This window comes from Quercus robur, chromosome 7 (assembly GCF_932294415.1).
Source record: "Quercus robur chromosome 7, dhQueRobu3.1, whole genome shotgun sequence".
Classification (NCBI taxonomy): domain Eukaryota; kingdom Viridiplantae; phylum Streptophyta; class Magnoliopsida; order Fagales; family Fagaceae; genus Quercus; species Quercus robur.
Window position 1 is genome coordinate 10,439,221 of NC_065540.1, and position 22,553 is coordinate 10,461,773.

The 22,553-nt window shown below is 35.8% G+C and overlaps 1 protein-coding gene across 6 annotated transcripts; it reads right to left on the reverse strand.

Moving 5' to 3' along the window:
• Nucleotides 1-5,353: 5,353 nt before the first annotated feature.
• LOC126692176 (sorting nexin 1) lies at nucleotides 5,354-21,912 on the reverse strand. Of its 6 annotated transcripts, none has more exons than XM_050387685.1 (13): nucleotides 21,704-21,912; nucleotides 21,453-21,629; nucleotides 20,073-20,208; nucleotides 18,647-18,780; nucleotides 16,693-16,767; nucleotides 15,881-16,040; nucleotides 15,607-15,740; nucleotides 15,392-15,460; nucleotides 15,208-15,287; nucleotides 15,058-15,118; nucleotides 13,362-14,978; nucleotides 13,223-13,280; nucleotides 11,702-12,068 (listed from the first exon to the last, which is right to left on the reverse strand). In XM_050387685.1, exons 2-11 carry the CDS (start codon nucleotides 21,597-21,599, stop codon nucleotides 14,769-14,771), a joined length of 1,206 nt encoding a protein of 401 aa, XP_050243642.1. In that variant the 5' UTR covers nucleotides 21,600-21,629; nucleotides 21,704-21,912; the 3' UTR covers nucleotides 11,702-12,068; nucleotides 13,223-13,280; nucleotides 13,362-14,768. The 6 variants fall into 6 exon arrangements, with proteins under 6 accessions (XP_050243639.1, XP_050243638.1, XP_050243636.1 ...); XM_050387684.1 differs by having other exon boundaries at nucleotides 21,453-21,590; nucleotides 21,704-21,910; XM_050387682.1 differs by lacking the exons at nucleotides 15,058-15,118; nucleotides 15,208-15,287; nucleotides 15,392-15,460; ... (5 more) ...; nucleotides 21,453-21,629; nucleotides 21,704-21,912 and adding exons at nucleotides 5,354-6,183; nucleotides 6,479-6,684; nucleotides 6,776-7,039; ... (1 more) ...; nucleotides 7,928-9,399; nucleotides 9,494-10,316 and having other exon boundaries at nucleotides 10,685-12,068; nucleotides 13,362-13,835.
• Between the last annotated feature and the right edge of the window lie 641 nt (nucleotides 21,913-22,553).

Here is a 22,553-nt window from a genome sequence, read left to right on the forward strand (position 1 = left end):
AAATTTCCATCCCTCTTCTTTCATATAATATATACTTTTTTTTTTTTTTGAGAGGGAACACATCAAACTTTATTAAGAAAAACCAGTAATGTCGTCTTAGACTACAGAACTTATGAGTGGTGGAACATCCTCCATCCACACCAAAAAAATTGAGATATAAAAAGCATGTCTTGCTAACTTATGTGCAACCTTATTACCCTCTTTCTTTACATGAGAGTAAAGTAATTAATTAAAAAAACTAGCATTAAACCTAATATCCTCCATTAACAAACCATTTGTGGAGAGGTATGTGTTGTTATTGATCAACGCCGTAGCCAACACCAGTAAATCTGACTCCAAGATACCACTGTGAATTCCCACCTGTGTTGTAAAGGTCAATGCTGTTGAAGCTACCATGGTCTCAATCTCCAAAGCCGTGCATAGCTGTGGTAACTATTTAGCCATTGAAGCCAAAACCATACCATTTTTGTCTCGGATCACCATGCCTATGCCCAATTTTTTCTGGTCTTTGAATGTAGTACCGTCACAATTAATTTTCACCAATCCTTGTGATGGAGGACGCCATCTGGTCTGAGAGGGAGTGGCTGTAACCCGTGGATATGGTGGCATAGGAATAGTCTGTGCAAACTCAGCAAGACAGTCTCTTGCCGTTGCAGAAATCTGATGAGAACTAATGGAGGTTTTGTTCAAACGTAGCAAGTTCCTTTGAGTCCAGATCAGCCAGGCCGAGGTGAAGAAGAACTCCAGTTCTTGCTAATTGGTTATGAGCCATGATAATAACTCCTTGAAGTCTACAAAGGTGTGGTTTCTTCTGCATTGCCACTGCATATCATCCTCCCAAACCACATCTAATTCTCGACAAGACCACATAGCATGGAGTGCTGACTCTAAAGCTTGTTTGCAGCGATCATAGGTTGGGTTGTCAATGATCATTCGACACACCAGATTCTCCTTTGTGGGCAGAGAGTTACGGCATGCCCTCCACATCAAGTTTTTGATTTTGTTGGGAACTTAGATAGACCAAATTTTTTTCCACAGATGTCTTTCTTGCGCCTTTTGCTCCTCTTCAACCTCAGATTGATCTTCAGCTTTCAAGAACCTATACTTGGACTTGAAAGTATAAATGCCATTGTTTGTGAAAGGCCAAAACAAACTATCCTCTACTTCACACCGTGATAGTGGGATGGCTTTAATCAACTCTGCCTCCAAAGGGGTGAAGATACCATCGATCATCTCATGGTTCCACTGCCTAGAAGTTTCCTCAATCAAAGTTGCCACTTTTGCATCTACCAATGTATCAACCATAGGTGAAAGAACTTGTGGTGGATGCTTCCTTGGCAACCAATGGTGTTGCCATATACTCACTGCCTTGCCATTCCCAATCCTCCAACGGCAGCCCTTAAGTAAGACATCTCTTCCATGTAAGATACCATTCCAAGCATGTGAACCACCACTAGTGTGTTTAGCCTCCATAATTGTACAATTTGGGAAGAAGCGAGCCTTAAAGACTTTGTAAAATAAGGACTTAGGATTTTTCAAGAGTCTCCAAGCTTGTTTTGCCAACAAGGAATCATTGAACATGGAAATGTCTCTAAATCCCATACCCCCCTCCAATTTTGATTTAGTTAACTCATCCCATTTCAACCAATGAATCTTCCTTTTATCCCCCTTTTGGCCCCACCAAAATTTCTTGATCATGGTCTCAATTTCATGGCAAAGACCTAATGGGAGTTTGAAGCATCCTATAGCATATGTTGGTATAGCTTGAATGACGGCTTTTATGAGAACCTCATGTCCGACTTGAGATAAGAGCTTTCCTTCCCAACCTTGTAACTTTCGCCATACTTTTTCTTTAATAAAATTGAACCCTTCCTTCTTCCTCCTACCCACCAAAGATGGCAGCCCAAGGTATTGCTCAAAGTGTACAATTTCTTGTAGACCCAAGGCAGCCTTAATTTCTTGTTTGGTTGCTTTATCAGTTGATTTACTAAAAAATATGGTTGTTTTGTTTTTGTTCACCTTTTGGTCTGATTCTCCTTCATGTTAATGATTTTTCTGCATTCATCTCCCGTTGCCCTACAAAAAAGGAGGTTATTATCTGCAAACAAAAGATGGGTTAGTGCTAGACCCCTCCGACAAAGAGAGAAACCTTTTATCTCCCCCACACTTGCTGCATGTTGAATGAGACCTTGGAGACCTTCCGTGCAAAGAAGGAAGAGGAAAAATATAATAATTATATTATTCATATGAAAGTATTTGTTCAAAAAAAAAATTTATATTCTTTTTTTTTGTCATCGGCAAGATAACTTTACAATTAAGCATTATTATTGATTAGATCATTTCTTATGGTGCAATAAATTCTCAATTCCAAGAATAAAATAATTTTTTAAGTAAACATCTATTGGAACATTTTATTCTTTTAACTCAATTCTGGATCTATGAGGCGCACATGATTTTATTTTATTTTTTTAAATTCATGACATTTTTTATTAGTAAATAATTTTTATCTGCCAAAGTTCACAAGTCATAAAAAAAAAAAAAAAAAACTATTGTTAGAGCATTCCCATCAGCTGTTTTATAAAAGATGTCATTTTGACATACCAAAAGCCTACTTTATTATTTTACCACATCATTTTACAATATCTCCTTCATCACATGTTTTATTCTTTAATTCTATACATTAAAATAATATTTACAACACATTAAAATAATATATTAACTCTTCCTAAACAACAACAACGGCACAACCACCACTGCTGCAATAACGACCACCAACAACAACCACTGCCGCAACAACACTGACAGCCACCATCGGCACAAACCTACATCCAACAATGCCACCTTAAAAAAATTTAAAAAAAAAAAAAAAAAAAAATCCACAACAACCCAAAAAATAACCACCCAATAATCACCACCACAACCACCAAATTGTCGCCACAACCACAGTACCACTGCCACAACTAACCCACAACCCACCATATTCACAAACCTTAAAACCCATCCCAAATCAAACAAACCCAACCTCCAATCCCTCTAGATAAACCTGAACCTCACAACCTACCGACAACAACAAAAAAAGCCACCACCACAACCCCGGCAAAAAAACAAAAGAAAAGACATGTCTCACATGGTGAGAGATCGGCAGTGTAGGGGGGGGGGGTGGATGGCACGGCAAGGTTAGCGGCGTGACGTGGCGTGGTGGATGGCACAGCAAGCTTGGCAGTGTGGCGTGGCATGGTGGATGGTACGGCAAGCTCGGTGGCGTGGCATGGCGTGGTGTGGCGTGGCATGGCGGATTGCATGAAGCTCGACGGCGCGATGTGGTGGTCATTGTGGTGAGATTAGCATTTTTGTCCGTACCATCTCATATTTGAGAGTGTAATGTAGCCGCATGCAAAAATTTTGAGATTTGAAATATCTTATGAAGGTTGGTTTTTGGTGTTTGGTGTGTCAAATACCAAATATTTGGCATTTGACACACTTGATGGTAATGCTCTTATAAATGGAATTTTACCCTAGCATAATATATATATATATATATATATAGTTCAACATCTTTACTTTAAAAAATTGAATGAATCCATTGAAAGCTCATTAAAAGTGACAAATTTTCAAAATAACTCAAAATGCTAATGGAGCAATATTGGTTCTATTTTCATACTTGTACATTGATTGCCAAGATATTTGATGACGACATCTTAAGTTGATGCCCCCATTTCTTTTTCTCTCTATATATGCAATCAAATGAGTTCTTGGTGGCATTTAAATGCACACGTCTCTGTTATGAGAGAGAGAGATCCGGTTAACAAATGCCCTTAAGACATTTGTTTATGAACCATATAAAGAAAATTTTGTTAACACTTATAAATGGAATTTTACCCTAGCATAATATATAAAATAGTTCAACATCTTTACTTTAAAAAATCAAACAAATCGAATGAATCCATCTAAAGCTCATTAAAAGTGCCAAATTTTCAAAATAACTCAAAATGCTAATGGAGCAATATTGGTTCTATTTTCGTACTTGTACGTTGATTGCCAAGATATTTGATGACGACATCTTAAGTTGACGCCCCATTTCTTTTTCTCTCTATATATGCAATCAAATGAGTTCTTGGTGGCATTTAAATGCACACGTTTCTGTTATGAGAGAGAGAGATCCAGTTAACAAATGCCCTTAAGACATTTGTTTATGAACCATATAAAGAAAATTGTGTTAACACTTATAAATGGAATTTTACCCTAGCATAATATATAAAATAGTTCAACATCTTTACTTTAAAAAATCAAACAAATTGAATGAATCCATCTAAAGCTCATTAAAAGTGACAAATTTTCAAAATAACTCAAAAATGCTAATGGAGCAATATTGGTTCTATTTTCATACTTGTACATTGATTGCCAAGATATTTGATGACGATATCTAAGTTGACGCCCCATTTCTTTTTCTCTCTATATATGCAATCAAATGAGTTCTTGGCGTGCTATCAAAAAAAAAAAAAGAGTTCTTGGCGGCATTTAAATGCACACGTTTCTATTATGAGAGAGAGAGATCCAATTAACAAATGCCCTTAAGACATTTGTTTATGAACCATATAAAGAAAATTTTGTTAACACTTTTATAAATACTAGCTTGTAACTTCATTCATATACATGAGATACATTTACAAATAAGCATAACTAAATGCGTATTACAATTTTACCAAATTTATATATAATGTTTGTATTTTTTTTTTTATAGAATTAATGCTTGTATATATGAAAATATAAAATAGCTACTTATAAAATAAATATAAGTTTATTTGAAACAAATGTAATAAAAAAATCATTTAAATTGTTATCTACTAAATTCTCAATTTTAGTTTGTCCAACCACCATTTGTATAATAATAATACTATATAAGGAAAAAAATATTGATAGCAAATATTATTAATTTTCTGTTATTTTTTATTTACATTGATTTAAATTTGGTCTAAATGAGAACGAAACCTAAGATGAAGCCTAAGTCCAACATAAATATAATGAAACTTCCTCTTAGAAACTTGAACCCCGACCATTGTCCTCCACTTCCCACAAGCACTTATACCTATGAAGTAAACATTACGCCAATGGTATGCGGTGGTTAGAAAGTATTTTCTAAACGAATGACATCCGTCAACAACAAAAGTATATATATGAAAACCACGAACTGTAATGAAATACAAGAAAATGGCTAATTATGGAGTATTCTAATTGCCTTAATATATGGGTTCAACTGACACGATACATGTTTCAAAAAAAAAAAAACACTGACACGATACAGGATAACTTTTCCTCTTTAAAAAACATTGAACATTGACAAGCATAGTGCAACTAACATGAGAAACAACAAATAAAATAACAACAAAAGGAGAAAACCAAGTGCTAAATCCTCCATATTCTTCATAAGGATCAACCAAAACGATATAAAATAACTTTTCCTCATTAAAACACATTGAACATTGACAAGCATAGTGCAACTAACATGAGAAACAACAAAAATAACAACACAAGGAGAAAACCAAGTGCTAAAACCTCCATATTGTTCGTAAGGATCATCTTCCCAATCCATGGCCTCTAGCTATACTTCCTTCCCCCAACACTAATGGCACCATTTTTTCTTTCAGCTGATCTAATATGAGATGTAATGTGAGGAAAAACCATCTTATATGACTCTTCTCCAATCAAAAGGTCTGAATGCCCAAAGCCCTCCACTACATCTCTTTCATGTCTAAAACCGGGCTGGTGCAACTTCATGTACTTGTTAGCAAGAAAAGAAGTCTCCGGAGTCACAAGTAGACTCCTTCCTCCAGAAATATAAAGCGTAGGGAGTGGCATTCTCTCAGGATGGATCAAATATGAGTTGTTTCCTTCACTGTCAACAATGTTACCAGCGTTGCAGATTTTTCTAAGGTGGGGAAATGCTGCCATGGGAAGCTTTGTCACATTTTCTTTGTTTAACCAGTAGTGCATGCTGGGGCTTAGGTTTTCATGCCAGAATGTGTTTCCAAATACACCAGAAAAAACCTCACACTCATTGCAGGTGCATCTTTCATAACATGGTATCAAACGGGTAATGGATTTGAAGAGTCGATGAGGCAAACTAGACTTTGATGTCTCCAACAAAGGCAGAACTGTGTTCTTGCCTAGTATGGCCATTGAAAGCTGCAAATTGATTTGAAAACCTTCTTAAGCTCAAGAAGAAATGGATTTGTAAAAATTATGCTATATCACACTATGCCTTCATTAGACATAGATATCTTATTTTTGTTCATTTGTTATTGTTATTCTGATTATTATTCTTATTGGCTGAGCATAGTAGAAAGGGACAGAATAAAGAAGATTAACACAGCCACGCAAGACAACATAAAAACAAAGAAAAACAAAAATAAACAAGTTCTTCAAGACAAAACTATATTCTACAGCAATAGAGAGAGAGAGAGAGAGAGAGAGAGTTTACTGGGATCAGAGGAAGCCACATTTTAAACATGGACAAAGGATTTAACTTGATGAACATTGAAGAGTTGGTGCAAGACAAAGAAGCTATATGGGTTGCAGAGAGGTGCCCTCCTATGAGAGCAACATGTATGGCTAAGCCTCCAACACAATGTCCAACAACATGTATCTTTACGTGCTTCCCATGCAATTCAAGGATCCTATTTGTTGCTGCAAAAGAAAATAATAAAGTGAGTACTGACAAGAAATTAGAGGTTAGTAAGAATTGATTTCAAGTGGGGTATGTTTCTGAATTCTTTACCAGCAGGGACATCAAATCTTCCAATATCTTCAATTGTGAAGTTATTTGAAGGATTCAAAGGGTGTAACCTTGGTTGCAATAACCATACTTCATGCCCTTCTTCTAGTAAAGTTCTGATTAGATCGTTTGGTTCAGTGGGCAACCAGTAACTCTCAGTAGAACACCCATTAAGAAGGAGAATTGGATATGGTTGTTTTGGTCCTTCAAGCTTTGAGAAATTTTGGTTGCACTTCCATTGCCTGCAACTGATAATAAATCCATCCTCTGCATGATATACAGGAAGGACCCAGATTAGAAACTTAAGTAATAAAGTAAAGGAAATAAAACTAGCAGCAAAGAACTCTGTGCTCCATCAGGTATCATGTTGGTGATTAATAAAGTCAAATCTCCAAGTTGAGTGTGTAAGTCGACGTTGATGGATATTTCTTCTTCCATCAACTTATCTAAATTTAAGCTTGAAAGTGTGTTTCATAAGTTTTTAATTAATACATTGGTAGAATTTAAATGAATACCCCATAGTTTTATTTAGTCTTTCTTTTCTGAGTTTTATTATCATTGATTCTCTTGAGAGTGCATTATATGCTGACATCAATTCTAAACAGATTTGAGTTCTTATGCTCTTAAACAATCGATTGAGATTCCTGATACCTGTTTTAATTTCATGGAGGGTGCTGCTTGGATAAAATTTAAGATACAAATCTGATGGGGTGAAGTCTTTGTGGCTCCCTTGTGGTATCTGTAGGAAATAGGTTCTGTAGAGTGTGTATGATAGATGACATATAAACCTTCCTCTGTTGTTTCCTCTAAGGCTTATGAAACTCTTTAGAAGCTCTATCATGGAGATATTGAGCTCGCCTTTTAGATGCATCATGTCTTCCCTTGAATTGTTCTCTGCAACTTTCTTCAATGTCACATGCAGTGTCGTCATCTCCCTCCATGCACATAATGCAAACAGATAAGGATTCACTATCTTCTTTCCCTCAAGAATATATCTGCAAGAAATAGAATTTATTAATTCTTTAATATAATCAAAGAAAATGAAAGGGGAATTTAAACTTTCTCATTCCTTGAACCAGAAGAAGCTGCAAGGAGAAGATGATAATGCATATAGTGTGTGTAAGGAGTTCTGTAATCTACTTCACACAAACTTACTTTCCCATCTATGATATGTAATTTATCCTTCTCAATTGCTTTAAATTCCACATACCCACCAACTTTCCCTCTCAGAAAAGGATAACAATTGCTGATACACGACTTCCACTCACTGAAGCCCTTCTGTTCTTGAGAATTCATCTTCATTTTTAGATAAGCTGTGCATGGCATACCCCCCACATAACCCCTCATGGTTTCTTTAAACATGACCATGATCTCCAACCGCTCTTTGTATTCTTATTAGAGATAGAATGTGGATTTTGATAAGCAGTTTCAACCCTCCTGTGCTTGAGAACATCCTGTACAAGGTGCTTACTAACATACTCAGCTGCAGTTGCAATAGTAAAAGATGGGTTTATGCCAACAGAACATGGGATCAGAGAAGCATCACAGATATAGAGGCCTGGGTGCACCATGACTGAAGACTCTGGGTTAAATACCTGACCACTGGGGTTGCAAACACCATATGAAGGATCAGATGATGCATTGCACCCACCTAGAAGATGGACCGATGTGCTTCGGTACTTTCATAAGAAGAGAATTCCTCCTAATTTCTTAGTTAGTTTTTGAAAGGCTTTGATTTTTTTGGGAAGTAAAGGATCATGGGGTGGACTAAAGCAAATTCTGTTCATGTCCTTTTCCATCATAATTTTCCCATCACTTTCATCATATCCCATTGCATTAAGAACAATAGCTTGACTTGCTTTCAAACCTATAATATGTCTTATCTTATCGAAAAAAAAAATGTTTATAGTTCTAAATTCATGCATGTCTATGTATGCAAGCATGTTTGGATACTTTGAGATTGTATCTTCATAGAAATTTATTAGTGCAAAGACCTAGACTGCATAGCCACTCAAAAACTGATCATACTAGCTACCTAATTTTTAATGCCATTCGTCAATAGAGTATGGATTGAGATACATTAATTTCACACTGGCTATGTTCTTTCACGAGGTTGGGGATTCTACCAGCATATTGGATCATAATTCAAGTCAAACTCAACACCCCTAGGTAATCAGCATGTCAGAAGCATCTATTAAGCCAAAATATAGATATAATTCATAATCTGGTTTCCCCATAGGATAAATTTGACGTGTTGTTTGCTACTAAAGCAGATTCATCATCAACTAAATCTGATGATCAAACTCAATCATGACAAGCTGACATGAAGGAACACCCCATTTAGAAGTATAGTTAATTTAAGTTTTACTAGAGAAGTTCCAAGACCTAGATGGTGAAACCCAATGACAACGTGTAAGATGAAGAGATGGCCGGCCCTGGCTGTTCTTGAAAAGGTATCTTTGAGAGTTGCTTTCGGCCTAATCCAAAAGAATTCAAGGGTAGTGGGCTTCCAGCAAGATAGGCCACAGTATTTCCATTACAGCTGAATCCAGAGCCAAGTGCATCTGAAAGTTTCAATCCTCGCATTTGTGACCGGAAAAGTATCTCAGTTGTGCCAAACACTCCAGCTGGGGAAAACATATAATTGGAACTTGTTAACATATCGTTTTAAACAAAATTTCTAACAAAAGGTACAAACTATTTGCTGCTACTGCTTTCTACCTGAGAGGACTACAAAATCACTAGTTAAATAGTCAATCTCATCCAAGTAAACACACCATCTTCTCTTTCTGCTATTTCTGCCTTCTTCTTGGCAAGTATAATATGGGTTTTTAACCACATACTGAACTTGACATTCTGTTCTAACTTCGCATCCTGCTTGCCACATAAAGAAATTCTAATTTTAACAGGGAAAGTAAGAACCTGTTTGGACAACCCAACAAATATTACTTCCTTTATTTCTTATAGCATTTGAAAATACAAAAAAAATTATAAAATAATGGATTAAACAAATTGATGCAGTTCTAATCTTTACCAATTTTGGTTTTGGACTTTCAGCCACAAAATCTGAGAAGCAGATTATATTTATGGAACATTTCTGAACCATGTAAATGAAAATATAGTTTTGCAGTTATTAACATATGAAGTGATAGAAATATGCCTGGATTGCTGAAACTAGATAATTTTTGTCAGTAGAACTTTTGGCATTATAAGGACACCCAGCAAAACAGTTTCCACAGGCCAAGCAGCTGTCAATTTTTTGAGGTGTCATTGAATTAGCCATTGACTCTTCAAGATCAAAATTCATGCTTAGCTTCACTGAAGTCTCAAATAAATTTTCAATCTGTTCGTCAACTATTTCTCCCAAGACCTTGGCAGCAGGAAACTTGATGGGAATACTTTGTGTTTAGCATGGCAACAGCTGAAGCTTCACAATGATCCCAATCCCCTTCCCATTCCTTTGGCCACTTTGGGTTCCCTCTAGCACAAACTGGGGTTGGCACTCCTGCATTCACAAGTAAACCACCACCAAGTCCACAGGCCACTGCTGCAAGAGAATCATTTTGTTCATAAACCCATATTTTCATCAAACAGTTAAAAATTACATTCATCATTTACACTAAAGCCTACAGTTAGGAACACGATATTTTAACCAGGTTTTCAACTCATGTGACTACTACATTTTTTTGGCTTCTATAGGCTCAATGTGTTTTTGGTGACAACCAATTTATATCAATTAATTAGTAAAATATCTACACAAATGTACAGAGGAATTGTCCTAATAACAGATTCATATTTTTGTTCATGGTTGTCAATGATTCCAAATATCCATATGCTAAAACATTATTGTGTAATCACTTTTTTATCTTTATATTTGGCTTCAAAGAGAACATCATAAAAAGAGAAAACAACCTGGAATAGAGCATCTTTTGGGCCAAATCTGATGCCTAAATCCTGGTTCTCCATCCTCACAGTGGACATGATCTTAAAGCTGTCAGTTGGGAAATCTTGAGCTTCCCATCTCCGGCCTTTCTCAATTAAACATACCTTTATTCCTGCAATTGACATCCGACAAGCAGCAACAGAGCCACGTATCCAGACCCCACAACAACTGCATCATAACCATCTTCTTCTCCATCACCAAGCCTTCCTTCCAACTCCGCTTGTATCTTCATTTCTTCGAAATCCAAATCAAAGATTCTTGAACCAAGTTCTTTTGTTTTGCCAATTAGAACATTCCATTAAAAACAAGTGCTAAGAGTAGTGTGAACATTTCAGTTTAAGATTCTAGAATATTTATAGCAATATAGCTGAATATACTGCCTGCATGGATGTCACTGAATATACTAGTTTGTCTCTTTAAGTATGCCTTGTTAACTCTTTTTTTTTTTTTTGATAAACTAGCTATAAGACATTGTTTAAGGATGAAAGAACCAAAGCATGAAGATGAGACAAATGTGCACATAAGAATCACCTAGTTATATGCTCTTTGACAAGATACCTCTTATATGTTCATTAACAATCAGCATAAAATTAAAAAAGGCAGCAGATATATTTGTCCCAGAAATATAGAATCACATAAACCCTTATAATCCGAAAAAGATTCATGTTGTTCCCATAATTCTTGTACCCGCAATATAGGAAGCTATATGAGAAGAGAACAATCACATAAATCCAAAAGGCAACAAATATACTCTTGTCAGCATATAGAAGCACACAACCCAAATAGTATAAGAAAGCACATCATTTCCAGCGTTCTTATCCCAGCATGCATATAGAAAGCAAATGCTTCATACTGATCGACACTGTTTATAAACAATTTTACATCACCTTCATAATAAACTAAAAGCCTAAGGTAATCCGTTTAGATTCTAAACCCTGGATGATCTATTGGTCAGCAAGCATATACATGAGACAAGGACTAAGATCTCTGCAAAAACCAAGCTTCATTAAAGTACAAACTATGAATGTAAATGTTGATATAATTAAAACAGAATCTATACTATTAAATTTAACACTCTAATAGTAAAAAAATATTACATATAACACACACAAAAAATACTCGTTCAAACTCTAGCGATTTCCACGGACTTCTTTAGGGCTTCCAGAAGACTTCTCATGATTCTTGGCTCACCAGGAGGTGACTGATCTTTTAAGGGTCCATTTCTTATAGCTCGGAAAACTGGACCAGAATCAGCAGTTGCTGGAAAAACCAAGCAATCTATGTACACGAGTACCTCAGTCTTCCCATCACCAATCGTAATAAAACCTAGTCTAGCTCCACCAGGAATTTTGTCTACCTGCATAATTGAAATACAGATTAATCCATCACCATCCATCACCAAGACCACTTAGGATAGCTATTCAACAAGCATTATCTTACATGGTTAGACTTCACAATGTTATTCTAGTCTGAACAACCTCACTAGTAACAAGCAAATCATTACTCAAATAAATAACCAAGAAATTCATTAAAATGAACATTACCAACAAGAATGATTCTATCAAGTTGACTATAATCACAACAAGACATGATGGGTTAAGAACTCTATATAAGGTCTAGACCTTGTACATGTGTCCTGCAAGATAAGGACTAGACCTCGTACCTTTTTATATATATATATATATAGGAATACTGAAACTTCATTAAAATGAACGAAAAGAAATTACATTAGTTGAGAAAGCATGTTCTAAGAAACAAGGACTCTCTTCAATCCAAGAAACAAAGTTCTCAATACCTTGAGCATGTTTTGCTAACAAATGGACAGGTGATACATCAAACCTACAGAAAGCATGTGAGAAAGTGTATGGACCCCGTAGTTAATTGGTCCCTAAGTGATCTATGCTGCAAAATTAAGTTGTTCCAAAGTTACCCGTCGCGTAATAATTGAAATCCAGCGTTGATATCAAGAGCATTCCACCAGTTTTTTTTTTGGCAGCTTTCTTTCACTTCCCCAATTCACCACTTCTCAAGCAATACACTAATTCCCACCCACACAAGGCCCCAAATAATAAACCCACCCTTTTCACCGCTTCTTAAACTTCACCAAATTTTCACAACACTACGAAATTATTTTTTTAACATTAACATATATACTGATAAGCATTGGCCAAGTGCCTACAACATTGGATTCTCCAAAAATAAATAAATAAAAAGTGCCAACCGCATTAAGTGGTTGTATTTGTGATATCCCAAGTTGTCTATATTTGAACTATGAGTTGTAACATGGGTGGGTGTTCATTAGGTCCATTTGGACTATATACATGGAATCTCAATATGTAACTTGACAAATTCTTTTAAGGTATAGCACGGAAAGGTGACTAACATTTTACGTTAACCCAACAAGTTGTGAAATTTGTTGCGTCTATCAGTTTTAAAAAAAATATATAATAATAAAACTAATGAAATGAAAGAAATATAGTAATATAATAATAAAGCAAGTAAGCAACCTACCTTCAAAGGTACAGGTAGTGGCAGATTAGCTCCTTGGCAAAGACTGTTGCCCCACTGTTATGAGTTATGAATATGATCATAATTAAAATAAATAAATAAAGATTTATATGTGTGTGTGTGTGTTATGTTGTGTACCTGGAAGAGCAAGCTCTCAAATCTCTGAAGGTTAGTATTGGAAGGCAATTTCAAAGTCCCAAGAGAGACACCATCTTCGTCGGCCGGTACAATGCCGTCACTTTCCGGTGAAGACTTGGCTACTGACGTCAGACTCCGTTGGCTGAGCTTAAAGAGGAACCGGTTGTTGATGATGTCTTTGTCTTTGTCCCTAGTGATGAGCAATGGTGAGCGGGAAGAAACAGTTAAAGGGGAGAGTGGCACGTGGGAGTTGACACGTGCGGGTTGGAAGAGTAGCCTCGCAGCGCAGGAGGCCATGGCTTCTGAATTTGTCTGAGTTCTGATAACACACAGAGAGAGAGAGAGAGAGAGAGAGAGAGAGAGAGAGTCTGTGTAAAGACTAAAGAAATTATAGAGGATAAGATAGATGGATAGGCTTTTTATATGGTGTTGAGTAAAGTATAGTAAAGTCGGTTCATTCAGGTTTCAAATAACTTTTGCTTCATGCCGGCCAAGAGTTTTAACTGGCAAACAAATTGCTATGATGTTTAGGGAAAATAATAAATAAATAAATAAATTTGACAATCCAATTCAACCCACCAACTCATAAGAACTGAGTGTGTTAGGTTAGAGAGGATCGGTTTTTGCATATCAGAAGGTTAGCTATACACCCCTAATCCCTAGCCATTACATCTTATGCATTATCTAAAGATAAATCATTTTGTTAGATTGATTTGGCTGGTAATTAATTAGATGGCTATGATGGATTAGCAAATTGCAGCAATTTGTTTATTACATATGTTTGAAAATATGTGTAGAAATACGTGTAGGTGAAAAAGTATGAAAATACATGTAATTTTAAAAACTGAAAACATATATTTAAACAAGTCTACCAAACAGCCCGGCAATCATATCCAACACAATCACAAATAATTTTGGAGTGAGTTTAGATACTTGATCCTTCAGATGAAATTTTATAGGAAAAACCCTTTAGAATGATTTTTGCTATTGGGATAACCAACTGTAGTAATTTTCTAAGTGCACGAAGCCACGAATGTCAAGATTTTACAAAATATAAAATTAAAATTAAAAAAAAAAGTGTAATAATTCTCGCTGAAAGCATTTTATACTCTGGAAGTGTGATATAAACACGAAAATTTTCGAGTTTTCTCTGTAATTGATGTTTCAAAAGATTAACCTGCTTCCCTGTTTTCCACTGGGCTTTGAATTTTTACAAGTAATAAAATGGAGAATAACCACAATCACGTATAACACCAGAACAGCGGAATCAGCTCACCAAAGATGAGCTTTACACAGCAAGTGTTGCCCCTGCCACTTCAAAGAACCACCCAAGTGAACAAGTATTTTTCCTGTGTTTCTTAAGAACCACCATGAACAATTAAATTGCTTGCTTTTGGAGTCCTTTCATTAAGAGGAGGAACAAGCATCAAGCTTAGGAAGAAGGCTTCGCCATGCATCGGCAATACCATTTGCCAGACGTGCCTGCCCTCTTGCAAATTCGTTGAAAGCAATCCCCATATCTAAAGTTTTTCGTTCCTGAAAGTGCACTAGCTCTTCGTTCATCAATCGCACAATTGACTCAAATAATCTTGTTGCTTCCTCACTCTCTGCCTTCAACTGCATCACCAAACCAATTTAGTCAAATAAAAAAAATTCCTAAAACGTAAAAAAGAGAATGCCTTGAAAGCTGACTTGCCTCATTATATTCCATCTCAGCTTCTCCCACCTTATCAGAACGTATTAGTGAGAGTTTATTACTGTTTAGCAAAAATGACAAGTAATCAAGAGCCCACTTAAATACAGACATAAGCAACGCAAATTAATAGAGATATTAACAAAACCATACAGATTAATCTCTTTCAACTTGATTGTTTCAGTCAGTTCACATTGTCGTCTAAAGGCATTGGCCCTCTCTGTTATAGTTGCCTGTTTCAGGACACACAAGAAAGAGGATTATCTTGACAAATTAAGAATTAAAATCTTCAGTTGGATGATATGGTCAAACATTGTTAATGACACAAAATATCCACCTTAATAGATTGCACAGCGCGTACGTAATCTTTCAAGGGTTCTTCAAAGTTCATCAAGAGTTGGTGTGCCTGCAAATTAATACAAAGAAAATAAACTTCATATTACATGACAACCTCAACCTTTTAACATCACATACACGACCAGATGCGAGCATGCAAACAACACAAGCACAATTAGCTTAAAGAAAAAGGGTGAATTTTTTATTAAAGCCTACCTCCATTTGTAGTTTAACCGATAATGTCTCTGATTTTGCCCCAAGCTCAGAAAATGCCTTTCCTAGAGAATTTCCTTCACATGCACCAAGAAGTTTGACTGCCTTCCCAAAATCTGACAGAGATTGCCCCAACTCTGAGGAAACAAATATAAGAACTCAAGTGTCATTTGCATATACCCACTAAAACAAGAATGAATGAAGTTAAAACCTGAAAGAATAACACCAACAGGTAATGCATCTAAAACTCATATGCAAATTTCATAACCCTCATTACCTCTGTGCCTCTTTACAAGCCGATATGCATGCTTTTGAGCTTCAGCCAAGTGGTTCTCAAGCTCAAAAATGTAGTGCTTTAGCTTCTCATATTCAGGATCTGACTCCTCCACTGGCTTTTCCTTCCCAAGAACAACATCACTCACTTTAGACTGTACATCCTGTCAGATTGTCAGAAGGATGAGTTAATGCTAGATCAGATCATCTTTCTCATGGATCGCATACTAGTTCAAGTAGCTCACTTAATCTGATAGGCATTGATGATAAATACACAACCAAAGTATTGCACAGGGGAAGAAAAGACTGCATTTTGCACTTGCATTTCATGATTTCAACTCTTCCTTTACTTCAAAAAAAAAAAAAAAAAAAACCTCTTCTGTCCCAGAATTCATGAAAACTTAAAGCAGATAATAATCCCAACAAAAATTATGCAAATTAGATCAAGACCAAGGAGCAGGCTTTTGATAGAATATTCAACCACATGGATTTTTACATCATAGATCTAAATCTGATTGTTAGATCCAAGATAACTTGTCCAGAAAAATTAATATGGTGTGTATTATGTGAATATGTTAGACAGAGGTTGGTGACAACTTCCAGTACTGGGTTTGGTGGATTTCTCCTTTCATTTGTCCATTACAAGCAAGAAAATTATCCAACAGAATGGGGGGGGGGGGGGGGGGGAAAGGAAGAAGAAGAGGAGGAATAAGTTATGATCAAGTAAAGTTCATAAATGCCTAATAACATTTACATTAGAGTTGAATTATACTGGTAGCGTTAAACATCTTAAGAACATGAAAGAATTTATCTAACCTTGAACATTTGCATCAAATCTGCTGGCTTCTTCTTAAAAATACCAGTCTCATGTGCTCTTAGCCTGTCCATTGTCTGAACAAAGATGAAAAACAAATAAACTAAGGGCATTAGTAGTAAATACCACAAAACAAAAACAAAAGAGGGGGTGGGGGGGTGGGGGGGTGTTAAAAGTAATCTTGAAAAACTGTACAAGCATCAACAATTTTTTTTTTGGGATAAGTTAGGTTACCATCATCACTGAGTAAGAAAAATCTTCCTAAAAGAGGCATTCCAGCAATGCTTAAATAACCAAAAACATAAAGCTTTAGTCATTTGGGAAAAGGATTCAATAGGATTCCATATAACATAACCAGCAATGGGGCAGCACCAGTGCCTCATACCCAAAAAGGGCAAGCACTTTAAATTCATCCATAGAAATGTCACATAAAGCTTATTAGATGAACTAAATCCTTTGATAACCTAACACTTTTCATACAGACTCCTCTAGCAAAGAATTTTAAGCCTTCCCGTTGAGACCGGTAGAATTTAAGGCCTTAGGGTTGAAGCGCACATCAGAATTGAATTATTGAATTCTCTCAAGGCTCCTGAAGATATTCTCATGTAATACATAAAATTTTCAAACTACCAGGACCAATGGCTTTGCTTTCAGGTCAGATACAAGATTTTAAGGCAATTTTATTTTGGAAATCGGGAAAAGTAAACAACAAAAAATTACTGGAGAGCACATGGCCTTCTAGCTCTCCCATGCGCCGCCCCCCACACCCCCCCCCCCCCCCCCCCCCCCAAAAAAAAAAAAACCATCATGAGAAAACTAATTCATTTATAGTTAGTCATTCTCTCTAGTTTTCTCTGGTGTTATTAAACTTCTTTTTCTTCATTGTATCTTTGGCCGCTCTGCCATTGACAAAAATATTCACAAATAGATTCTTATCCCTTTATGATTAATAACATTGTGGAATTGTATGGGATTAATTGATAAACAACCAGTTAGTGATTTTGCATAATAGGGAAACTAAGACTTTTAATGCAGAGTCCCTAGCAGCGTCACCTAGGACAACTTTCAGTAAAAAGGCAATGTCAACACTAGAGTACCAACAGTATTAACGTCCTTCGATTCAAAATTGAAAAAAACTTGTGCAACCAAGCTGATAAAAAGTTGTGGAAAATGACTTTACCATGAAAGAGATATATATATATATATTCTTTTTTTTTTTTTTTGATGACCAGTATTTTTTTTTTTTTTTTTCCTTTTATTACATCCACATGCTAGAGTAGATAATCTAGGCTATTGATATCAGAGTGTCACTGTGGGCGGGGCGGAGCTAGAGGGGGGCAACCCCACCCCTTTTACAAAACTAAGACGTATATATATACACACTACATAGTCTTAAAGTTATAAAATAGTGTACTATAGCAACACCCAAAATAAATGTGCCAAATTTCATATGTTATTTTCTTGATCTACAATGCTATATACTCTTTTAAGTTTGTTGGCAATAGACACAATCTAAGATAGGAAAAATGAAAATTTGTATTTTTAAGTTGATTTAAAAATAGATAAATAAATAAAATCTAACAATAATGATTATACTAACTTAACACTAGGCATGAAAAAAAATTAGAACTTATATTTACATTATATTTTTTACGTTAATCCAAATTTTTGTTTAATTAATTAATTAGTTTCTACTTATATTAATTAAAAATTTTAAAATTAATTTTGCCTTTTATTTTAACCTTATCCTCCCTAACTAAAATCCTAGCTCTTATGCTGAATGTGTGTGTCAGATTTTTTTTTTTTTTTAATTTTATAAGTAATGTGTGCGTCTGTTAAGTCCACAAGCACGATTTGTCCAACTCATAGGCAGGAAGATTGGACAGAATTAACTAAATATTAGGATAGCAAAGGACAGAACTGTACAACTCAAAGCATCAGACTCAAAAACGTCACCTCTTCATCTGCCTGCAAGAAGGTTCTCAGATCCTCACTTTGTTGAAGTGCATGATGTGAAGCTATACGATTAACAAATATATCCAATGCTTGACGCCTCATCTCAATGAATTCAGCACTGAAACGAAACTTCTCTGCAAAAGAGAATCTGAAGTTAGTCACAATCAAATTTCAGAATGCTTCATAAACAATCATACTGCAACATCTTTTGTCTCAATTCAAGAATAAACTAATAATGTCATAGACAGCCAAAATTGAATCTTCATCAGCACAGACAGCAACACTATCAGAGCAGGTTATTGCACTTTCAACAGAGATGTATAAGCTAAATCCATGTTTGGACATGACATGCATGTTAAGCATTGGACATGTGAAGCTCATTTATCCAAAAAAGATACTGATTGATATATGGCCCCAAGCAATAGCAATGTGACACTAATTTCTGAAATGCAATTAAATTTTGTTAAAGTGTAAATGTGCATCAGACAAAAACGAGTAGAAAATAATGCAAAACCACGGAAGAGACATCCACAATTGACTATGACAAGGAAGGCAATTAAGAGGAATTTCAAGCACCTGAACAAGAATCAACATATAAAGAACCATTCATGATTCCACCCATTACAAATGCCTTAACCCATAGAGGTAGTATAAGTCAACACAAAAACATCCATCACAAAATATCTTGCATGGCTGCAACCAGTCCTAAGTATAAACAAACTTCCTCAAACATTTGGCAATCACAGTGAGATGTATAATTTGGTCATGCAAAAGTTACTCATGACAGATCTCAGCCACCTTGATGGCCAAAACTTAAGCTTGAAATTCATGGATATCTCAATAGCCCTCTTCAGCCGACAAATCTCAGGGTCAATCCCCATCCATGAATAGGCTACATAGCACTAATGTATTTTACAACCCATGTGAGCTCTCATTTTCTAGCTACTTAAATAAAAAAGGCAGGGCCCCCAGGGGATCAATAAAGCCCCTTAAATACATATATTACTGCTGAAAAAATATTTTACATTTCTTTAACTTCTCCTCCCTCACTTTGGGAAAAAATAAAACAAGGTTAACTGCTCAAAACAATTCATACACACATGCAAGCACACAAACACATGCACACACAAAGCAAATATTTCAGCCACATATATCACCCAAATGTAAGAATATCAATGGTACAGACAGAAATTGCAATAAAAATGTCCAACCATCCAGGCATTGCCTCAATGCTTGATTGGTAATTTCAACCAATTGCCAAGATATCTTCAACCACTTTTTTTCCGCTGAATCAACCACATTTTTATATATGAAGTAAACTTCAGCCCTGAAAAGTAATTATTACCATGCAAATATATTCATGGCATTTTCTAGTTTTAGAAGAAGATGAAGTGTAAAAGACAAAAGGAGATGGTAAGCTCGTTACCTACGGCACTTTTCTCTGGAAGAGGAGGGATAAAAATGCCTTTGTACTTCTCAAAAAGACGATCACGTAACCAGATAAAATCACTGTAACGTCGAATGACAATCTTCTCTGGCCCTTGGTATTCAGGAAAATTTGTCTGCCAAAACAATATCTTCCAACATTCAAACCATAGCATGGCATAAAGTTTTAATGTTTTCTATTGGTAAGTTATAGACACACCCATTGGGTCTTGAACCCATGATCTCACCCTCATCTTGCTCTTACAAGGTAAGGAGATGCCATTGGAACAAGAGCCCATTGGCCAATAACACGACATAACTTGTTCACTTTACATCTTCATAATACCCAAATCCAGATGTTAAACTCAAGAAGATTACAATGACAATGGCCACGAATCAAAAATTTGTAGCATGCAAGTACACTAGTAACACGCTCAGTTGTCAATCCGCCGCCATTCAACATATGCTCTAGCTCTATTCTTAGAATTTTTATCACAAGGCACACTTGAAAAATCCCATAGCATTTCTCAAATTTAAATGGAAACATAAACACACCCACCACTTCTTATCCTCCAAAATGTACATAAAATTTCAAGTTATGCATAAATAAAGTTGGGTCTAGTTAACAAGTACCCTTAGTGCATTTATTAATTGACCATTTTAAGAAGGGCAAGACTTAGGTGCTGTTTCTTAGGTTCTCCTCTTAAGATTATGTCATGTGGATTTTTCCTAATGAAATGGAAGTGTATTTTTTTTGTTAAGTAACCACATGACTCAATCTTAATGGGAAATATAAAGAACAGCACCTAAAGTATTGCACCTAAATTTGTCCTTTTAAGAAAGCCTTAATACCACTTTCATAGAAAATATATAAAAAAAACTGTCAAAAAAATCAACTGTTTTTATTTTCTTTTCCCATAAAAAAGTTTCTTAAAATAGCCACGTCCATTAATTTTTCCCAAAGTTTAATGCTTTCTAACTTCACAGTTTAATCTGCATGGCACCAATTCAGCCACCAACGGTAAAAAATTCTTATTCCTAACCCATTTTTTTGTAGCCTTCAAGAGACCTGACCATAACATTTCTCAACAACCTTGACCAAACACTCTAAACCAAATTTCCATAATCTAGTATTTGGAAGCTTTTTCACTATCTCGATAAATAATTTCCTTTCCTATAACAGCAAATACAGAAATTCATAATCAATCTAAATATATATCTCTTCTTAATTATCCTAGATTCAAAATTGAGCACAAACAGCTCAAGAGTAGTAACCACGAAAAATCCAGCAATTAAACCCTAACCCTAATCCCAATCAAATAACTTAATTTTGTTGGTTCAAAAAAAAAGCATGAATTAGCTCAAATTTGCGAGAATTTACCTTGGTGATGACTCGGTAGGAGATATAGGCTTGGACGCCATTGCCTAATTTGACAGGATCAGTGACCGAAACCGATAGGTAGGGTGGTTGCGACGACGGAGATCTAGGGCTTTGCGACGAGCCCGATAGAGTTCTATTCTGCTCCATGAGAGTGAGATTTTGCAAAATTCAAAAAAACTGAGTTTGAAATATAAACAAAAACAGAAAAAAATTCAATAAGATAGTGAGGATGGTGGCAGATTCGTAATTACCGTGCTAATCATGGTTTAATTTTTGGGAGGATATTAACGGAAAACGGAGTCACGGGGGGGTACAACGAACTTTCAATCGGAGGAGAGGAGTGGGTGTTAGTTTGGTGTGGCAGTGGGTCTCTGGATTTTGCTATAGTGCGCTGAGATGCGCAGTGCGCGCACTTTGTGATAAATGAGAAAATGTTACTGCGAAATTGACACGAAATGAGAAATGGAGGCAAGGTGGACACTTTCGGATTTGGTGACTTAGCCAGTACGGCTTAAAGTTAGCGCGGCGTGCACTCAATTTTTTGATGGATTCTTCTGACTTTCTCGTAAAACATGTCGCCACAACAATTACCCTTTTGGTTTGTTACTGAACTGGCATTATGTGGCTTTCATATGTGACTTTCATGTGATCTTTAGTTAATATGGGAGTTATTCCAGCGACAAATAATGTTATGTCATTTGTGTCAAGATCTATTAAACGAGAGATATGTATATAAAATAATTACCCATTAATACATATTTTTCAGTTATTAATGGGTTAGTTATTTTTTACTGACATGTCTCATACATATTGGATTTTAATATTTTTGACATGATATCATTTGATAACAAATACCTTCTCAGTGGCAAAGGTCTTGTAGCTGAATTAACATCTCCCCATGCATATAATGTTTGGGGCTTTAAGAGAAAAATGATTCGAGCTGCGGAGTCTGTACAAAAATAACTACACACCAACACATGTCTTCCAGTTGTTATGTGGGTTAGTTATTTTTTACTGATATGTCTCACACTTATTAGATTTTGATACCTCTAACATGGTATCATTTGATTACAAATGCATTTTCAGTGGCAAAGGTCTTGT